This window comes from Cupressus sempervirens, chromosome 2 (genome assembly GCF_028749045.1).
Source record: "Cupressus sempervirens isolate cs-2001-9-10 chromosome 2, ASM2874904v1, whole genome shotgun sequence".
NCBI lineage: Eukaryota > Viridiplantae > Streptophyta > Pinopsida > Cupressales > Cupressaceae > Cupressus > Cupressus sempervirens.
This window is the reverse complement of record NC_143119.1, coordinates 397,077,174-397,085,694: the sequence shown is the minus strand read 5'-3', so window position 1 is coordinate 397,085,694 and position 8,521 is coordinate 397,077,174. Positions and strand designations below refer to the sequence as shown.

The window sequence follows — 8,521 nt, the reverse complement described above, 5'->3', positions numbered from 1 at the left end:
GCAAAGGAGTTAACATGATATCTAAAATGAGTCATAAGCTCAAAATAATCATAATATGGGTCAAAATGACCAATCTTTATCCAATAAATCTCTCATGAAAGAAACATACTAATGCACAAATGACCACAGACAAGGCCAACTAATGAAACTTGTATCAACATTGTGTCAATCACATGGATATAGACAATCCACTTAATGAATCATGCCACTGCAAGTTAATGGGGGCGTCCCTCCATAACATGCATGACTCATGATCTAGGCAATAAAGTATGCAGAACATTATCACATTGTATATTTATCAAAGAAATATAAGAGAGACAATAATAAATAAGTAGAACACATGCCTCAAGCACCAAATAATTCAAGTTACAATTTTTCCAAGAATTATAGCTAAAGTGGACCAAAGGAAGGGTTTATGAGGAGTAACAACATATTGCCTTCAAAATAAGAAATCCATCATGGACAAGCAACATCATTGCCATGAGGAAAAAGATCAACATGGGTCAAAACAACTTTCTCAAATAAAGTCTCCAATATAGGAGTGCTCCAAGATATGGTAGCCTCGTCACCTATACACTCAAAAATGAGCGAAGTGTAGGAAGTCATACCATGACTAAATCAAAACTAGGAGCATACACTAAGGAGATAAAGAGATTGAAATGGGAAATCCCCATAAAATATCATCCTCGAATTGAGGAACAAAGTGGAACAAATGGAGGGAAATTCCATTGAAGTAAGTGCACACCAATTATAGGTTGGAGGGATACTCCACGGGCCAGATAAGGCAACTACGAGTTAGTTTAAAAATTGTCGAGTCCACCATAGTTAACCTTGATAAATTGGCTCTTGATGCAACTTACAAAAAAAATCATATAAATCAATGGTATAAAACCATAAAGTGCCAACATGGGCATGGAACGATGCTATAAAAGCATAAAATTGCAACAATGTGCAGATAGATCAATAGATCATTGTAAAATCAAATCATTAAATAACATCATAAACCTGAATAAGATAACTCATAAACCTGAATAATTTGAGATAAATAAGAAGTATTTGGAAGAGCAATAAGCATAAATGATTAGATATCAGTTAAAAACTCCATGCAAGGTGAACAGAAGTGAGAAGATATAAAGGATGGGCCCACCATCAAAGACAAGAATCTTCCTAGATTATGGCACAAAAGGAATTATAAATGAGGATATTTAAAAAAATCTTAACTTTTTATGTTAAAAATAAAAATAAAACTTTGATTAGATTTAATATTTAATTCTAAGAAAACTTCTCAAAAAGAAAAATTCTCCTTAAATTTCTCCCTTTTCTTACTTAAAACCATGTAAAAGAGAAAGAGAGATTTAAAATAAAATATTGCACTTGTGTTTGCAATTGCATATAGAGTTGTCTGATAATGAATGATTACATGCCAAAAATAGGTTGACAAAAGGCAATGATAAAAGCAAAAGATGCCTCTGTCAAGAGCTCAAAAAAGAAAAAAGAATCTTGCATTAAAAGACAAGAAAATGTTACTAAAAATAATAGATTTCAGGAATAGTAAAGATGAGGAATCCAAATGAAATCATGGCTGGCCAAAAAAAACACCTGCAATAAGTTTACTGATTCAAAAAAACTTGTAAAAAAAATGTTATAATTGTGCCAGAAAATTGGGTTACTGTGGGAGGAAAAGGAGGCAGAAAAAAAATCAGGAAGTGAAGCAGCAACAACAAGTTGTTGGAGGTAAAAATAATGAAGTCAAATCTGAACCTGTCTCAACTGTTGCAAATGCGTCCAATGGCCTTGTAGCTGTTTCAAATAATGCTTCCAAGGGGAGCCTGAGGAAGAAGAAAGAGGAGGCGTAGATTAAAGAGAGCGAGTTTGCTAAGAAAAATGTACCAAACCATGTTGTTGATCTTGCCTCCAATGGGGCTGGGAAGAAGAGGAAAAGGAAACAGAAAAAAAAGCAAGCAGTAGCTAATGAAAATGCCAAAGCCAATCTGGTTGAAAAAGGTTCAAGTGTGACCGAGGATCAAATAAGAGAAGGTTTTGAAGCTGCAACCGATAGTAAGACAATTGTTGTCAGTGGATTGCCCTTTAATATGAAGGAGAAGAAAATATTCGACCACTTTAAGGGTTGTGGTTTTATAACTCAGATCAAAATGTACACATTTTCAAAGGGGGAAGAAACCTCTGGGCTTGTCTACATCGAATTTGAGGCAGAGGATGCTGCTAAACGAGCTTTGGGCTTTGATGGAACAAAATTGAGGGAAATCATAGATCCCCGTGGAGGAAGGAGGAAAAAAACATGGAGTCGATGATGATATAAGATATCATGCATTGCTTGCACATTGAAGAAATTGCATAGATTTGAACCAGCGAGGAGCTCACATAAAGGGCGTGTAATATAGAATGGGAAAGAGAGGAGAGCTGGAGTCATTGAGACGAAAAAGGAATCCTCAGGCAAAAGCTCTGTATCGACTGAGTGCAGATAAAAAATCCCGAGACTCAATTCACTCGGAGACAGTCCACCTTCCGTGTTCCTCTGACTCAAAGACCCGTAGTCCCATTAACACTGGGCCTATAGAAAGACACAACAAAGCAACCCTCAGACAGACATGTGACTTTACGTAACAAGGACACAACGATCTTTATATGATTTGAAAAAATCAAAAAACATTTGAAGGAAGAGATAATTGTCCCAGGGTTCATTCAAAAACCTAATCAAAATGAAAATGAAAAATGGACACACCAAGGAAAACAGATCGAACAAAGAAAATAATAAACAACTGTGCAATGAGTATCCATCTTCATAGAGGATGGAATCAAACAAATACAACTTCAAATCTCGTTTCTCTGAGTATTCCCCTACATTAATTATGTAAGGACGTCCCCAGGAGAAACAACATAAATCTCTGTTCAGTTATTTCTCGAAATCATCAGCATAGAAAACACAAAATATGCTTGATCATAAGCACCTGCTGGTAAGATCACAGACAGGTCGCTTCTTTAGGACATTGCCCATAAAGTTCCCAAGCATTCCAATGTACTTCCCTTATCTAAAAATTGGAAAAGAAGGAATGAAACGGATCTAGGAGGAAACTCAAAGAATCTTCTTATGGTAATTGGCTGATAAACACCTTAATAATGAAATAAAATAAACAGCTCTGCAACATCCTGGAATTCAACACAATGAAAGAGCCAGAAATTTTCTTAGCATTGTGTCATTGCAGTTAGGATATATGGCTTTCACCCAGACCGAAGCATAAAACTGCAACCGAAGTCGAATTCATTTGGCTGCGAGCCTGCTCACAAGCCAGGTACTCATGCGGGGGAAGCTTATCATCCCCTTCGTCTTCTGTGATCTCTTGTTTGACAACAAAATGGCGGCACCTCCCATCCTAAAAATGCAATTAGATACGAATTTGGATCTGTTGTTGCCAAAATACCAGTTCAATGTAATGTTCTCCATGCTAACAACTATTGCATAAGAATTCCTATGAACTTGAAGCAAATCCTTGGCCAGATCAATAGATATCAGGCCTGCGCTACAACCCATTCCCCCTAGATTGTAACTTAAAATATTCCCCCTCAATTTGTAGTGATTTATTACCATTGCAGACAGGGAAGGAGTGGGATTGAATAGGCTATAGTTCACAATAAGTATCCCAATATCCTTCGGCTTGACACCCGTTTTTGCAAATAGCTCATCAATGGCACCAAACATAACCATCTCTGCTTCTTTCCTAGCCTCTGCCATGCATGGATTCGGGGGCACCCTAAGCACTGCTTCAGGCAAGTAAGTCTCCTCCCCTACACCCGAACGCTCAAGGATCTTCCTTTGGAAATCTAAACTTGACTCAGAAAATGTACCAGTCAATTTAGAGCAATTCATGAACAATTCTCGAGTACATTTCCTCTCATCCTCAGGCTTATAACATGCAAAATCCACAAGGAAAACTGACCTTGGCCTTGTCATAAAGTACAACGTGGTCAAAAAAACCAACAATGTTGAACAGAGGATTACACTGACAAGATTAAATCGAAGATGCTCGCATAACTCATACAGATCTTCTGGCTTGAGCGTGCCCAGTTCAGTAGCAATAAGGATTATGATGGGACATAACAAAAGATACATTGCATGGGTTATCACATAGTGGTACCCTAATTTGACATACTTAAGCTTTACGGATTGAAGAAAATCTGGGAGTTTGTGACCTGATTTGATCGAAACCATTGACTGGTTCGGCTTCTTGGACTCCATTCCTTTCCGATCGCTTCCATAGCCAGGCTATAAATGCTTTGGGTCTTGTATTGATCCCCTATTTTCCACCCGCCATGGATCTCTACTACATTTAGTAAACAGGTTCCTTACCATAAGAGCACGATTTATAGTCACAGAGTCATTTCTTAAGCAAAAAGGTTTAGAAAACAAACTGTGAATGCTTTCTCTCACTTTGAGCACGAATTTCAGCCCTCGTAAGTAAATTTTATAACCATAAACAAAATAGATTAGACAAAACAAGAGTAAAAAAAAATTGATATCTAGATAGGAAAACCTTTTGGCGGCAAGCCTTCCAAAGGGGGTTAGAGCAAACAGAAGTTAATCGGATTTGGCGGTAAACCAGCCAAATAAAAAAAAAAACAGTTCAATTTCTTCCAACTTAAGAAGATTAAAAAAGAATTAGTGAAATCTCTCTCAAGAGTCTTCTTCGAATCGTACCTTCATGCAAACACTCAAAACAAAGATTAATCTGCTCTGATACCATGTTAGAAATGGAAAAATAAATATGTAAATAAGCAAAACTAGGAAAGAATCTAAGTGAGTTAATGCATGCAAATATATTACCATAAGATAGGAGAGAGAAAGCTTCAAGATCCAACACTATGAGACAAGATATTTGGAAAGGGGAAAGCAAAGAAAACCCCTTGTGACATTATGAATGAGGCATGAAAAGCCTAAGAAGGAAGAGAGAAAGAGAGAGAGAGCAAGAGAGCAATTGCTCATACAATAATTGAGAAAAGGAAGAAACCTCGTTGAGAAATGAGAGAAGAGGGTCATCTCTTAAATAGAGATGAGAGAGAGGAGTTAGAATGTAACTCCCATGTCTATGAATGCCACCATTCATAAGTGTGTGAGGCCAAGTGTGAGATTTTTCTTAAGGAGGAATAATCTAAATTACAAATTACAATATAAATTTGTCCTCACATATTCCATTAGATGACAAAATAAGATGTAGTGGAAAAAAGACAAAAAAGAAATATATTAGGATACCTTGGCTTATATCCTAATATATTATAACAATAAATAAAGGAGGTCTAACCTTGGTTTATAAACACACCAAAGAAAGATTATAACTTCTAACAAATGTAAACATTTTACATTCATTTACATGTCAGAAAAATAAAATAGAAATAGACTAAATATAATTATAATTAAAATTGTGAAAATTATAAGAAGAAATGAAAGTAAAAATGAAAGAGATCAAGAGTCTCAAATCATTTCCTCACGCCTCTTAGACTCACATGTGATAATGAAAATAATGAGATTATGAAAATAAATATTATATATATATAAAATATATATAAGCTAGTTTTATATTTTTTCCCATTGCATAAGGCAGGGACTGGAGCTCCCTTGTCTCTAAATAAGTCTCTTTCAGTCTCTCTGGGATCCATTATATATAGCCGTACCTACGGTCCGGCAGAGCCAAGGAAATTTCAGCAAAGTGGCCATTTATATTTTTCGTCACGACTGTAATCAATTGGGAGGAGAAAAGCCGCCCTTCAACAATCCCTTTCGCCCGGTTTTCCGTATCCAGATTCCAATAATGTCATTTGTCACCAATCCCTGTGACAGAGCATGCATTTTCTTGCTTTTTAGGACCAGTGGGCTTCTTTCCTTCCTCAAATGCTGGTGGGCGAGGCCAGAGGCACCTTTATTGCTGCTCGTTGTTCGTTCTGTACCGCACGGGAATCGACGACGTCACAAGGAGCGCCACTCGCACGCCCTAAGTATCTGTCCTACAACACGAAAGAAACGGATTTACCCTCATAAGAGTTCGGTCAACATTATAATGCGAAACGCGCGGTTCTACCTGGACGACAAATGATCCGTGGCATCAAAACCGCCGTAAGCGGCCGTCAAATTAACCCCGGATCTCCAAACATGGCACACAGTAACATTAAAAAAAGGGGACAGGCATCCCATCAAAATAATATTCATTGTGGAAATTTTTGGTTTTTTAACTCTTATGAAGGATGTGGAAGTTTGCAGAGTAAACAACGCTTTTAAAGCGAAATGTTGAAACCCACGTCAACATGGATGAATTTAGCTCACCCAAGAGGGAAACCGGAAAAGTAGGTACGATTAATTGGCTTGGACCATTTAACGAGATTGAAACCATGGTCAAAGCCCTTGTATTTGGCAGATGTCTTCGCTTGGTGCCGTTAAATTGGCTGACTAGTTGAAAATGTCAAATAATCTGTTATTTTGTACAGCCGTGTTCTTTAAAGAATTGGGTTTAAAATTTGGGCGTTGAGAACAATTAATGGTGTTTTGGATCTGCTATAGGTGGCAAAAATGTCACTACGTTATGAACAAGATGCGATTGCTGAGCGCAGAGGACCAATTTACAGAGCCCGTAAAAGGTTGGCGCGGAAAATGAAGGACATGTATAGAAAAGAAGGCCAGGAAATATGGAATCGGATTATGGCAGAGAAGCCCATGTGGCCTTTTCTTATTCCTGTGATTCTTTTTGCTTGGATTTTGGAGAGATGGCTTGTTCCCTTCTCCAACTGGGTACCTCTGTTTGTTACCGTCTGGGCAACAATTCAGGTCTGTATAATTGATTCCTTGCTTTCGACACCCGATGCAAACTGTACACGATTTAATATTTTGCTCCAGAAATGAAATCATTTGTTTTTAGTAGCATCTGCGTGCAGAGAGCTAATCAAAGGTCAATTTTGTACTTATGCAGAAGCAAGCTACCCACATTAACATCGTCAAAGTTACAGTTTTAATTTCATGTACCTAAATAACATGAGGAGACGAGACGTGTAATTGATAAAGGACAAAAATTGGCAATATGTAAAGAGGCACTCATGTGTCCAAATTTCCTGGGTTTCACCATTCTACAACTTCCATTACATATTGTATCCGTTTTAAACACGTATACAGGAAAGACAAACTCTGATAAATAGTGCCTTTCAAACTTACATGTCTATATTGCCCTCAATCAAGAAAATTTCTTTAAAGCAATCAATATATCGTAATGAAGCCGAACTCGTGCAATTGATTTTAAGGAGTCGGCGATATATACACTGGAACAAGAACCCAAAGAAATGTGAACGAGACCAAATAAACTCACGGACTATCCTTCTGTAACAAATTACAAGAACTTTCTTGCAACTATTAGCACTTGATCAGGTGTATGCATTCGGGGACAAAATAACAGAAACCTATAGCCTGTCGCTTGATTATGAAAATTACCTTACATTGCGTTTTTCCTTAGACGAGTCTTCTTTGACTGGGTGGATATAATAGAAGGAAAAAAAAATCAATTTGAATTTTGAACAACCAACTCAATTGATCGTAGTTTACTTGAAGCTAACATCGTTAGGAGTTTTTAACAGACTCATGGGCAATTTAGAATAGAACTATACTCACATCTTTAAATATACCATGATTATTAGTGCAAACTTCAAAGTAGCCTTGGATCATGCTCGGCCACCCGGAGCCTGGTTTAGGTTTGAATTTTGATAGTGATGCTTGCACTTTATATTGTTTCATGGTTTTGTATCCAGACGGTGGAAACTTGCTTTTGCATGATGAGTGATGTAACAGAACAATTGAGGGAGCTATGAATATTACCAGTCATTAGCTATTAAAGAAACGACATTCTCACTTAATGTTTGACATATTGTGGTTTGGATTCCCTTGCAAGGTTTCATTTCAACCATGTATGGTTGTTGCTGGGTTCCATGGTTATGTATGCTATTGCACTAAAATCATGATTGTTTATTGCTAGCACTCAGTCATCCAATTGAGCTAGTAAGTGATGGGAGTCTCTTGGCCGAGAGAGGAGCACAATCCTCATGGTAGGCAGGGACTGTGTTTTGAACAAAGGATAGTTTGGATTGTTTGTGGCTCAAGGAGGGTGGGAAGACTGTGCGACTATTGATCTCGTCAACCAAACTTGCTAGTCTTTGATTATATTATGGATGTGCAGCCAATTATTTCTGAGATAGCAGTAGAGTGTCAAAGATATTTTTAGTTTAGTCACTATGTAAGTTTTATGCTTTAGACCACTTTGTGGATGAAGATCTTGCTGGCTTCAAATCATTGAAAGGAGACATGTCCAGTAACAGTGAAATCTCCTACATTCAGCTCTATTGTTTCATAACATGGTTCTATATAATGTACATGATGAATGCTTTATTTGTGAAAATGGAAATCTCCTACCTTTTTTAATTGTCGTCTCTTGGCGTTATCTGAAACAAAGGCTTCTTGTAATGGAAACTTGGTGTA

At 37.3% G+C, this 8,521-nt stretch overlaps 1 protein-coding gene and 1 pseudogene across 2 annotated transcripts in view; one reads left to right on the top strand and one right to left on the bottom strand.

Moving 5' to 3' along the window:
- Positions 1-3,280: 3,280 nt before the first annotated feature.
- LOC149572809 (3-ketoacyl-CoA synthase 11 pseudogene) lies at positions 3,281-4,255 on the bottom strand (annotated as a pseudogene).
- Positions 4,256-5,703: 1,448 nt separating this feature from the next.
- The window catches only part of ATSYTF (C2 domain-containing protein), a 165,957-nt gene continuing 163,139 nt past the window's right edge, over positions 5,704-8,521 (top strand). Inside the window, exon 1 of one of the 2 annotated variants that reach the window (XM_089813889.1) lies at positions 5,704-6,829. In XM_089813889.1, the coding sequence (XP_089670015.1) occupies positions 6,575-6,829 (255 nt within the window). In that variant the 5' untranslated portion in view covers positions 5,704-6,574. The remainder of the gene's footprint in view (positions 6,830-8,521) is intronic. The other variant, XM_089813890.1, reaches the window with a different exon arrangement.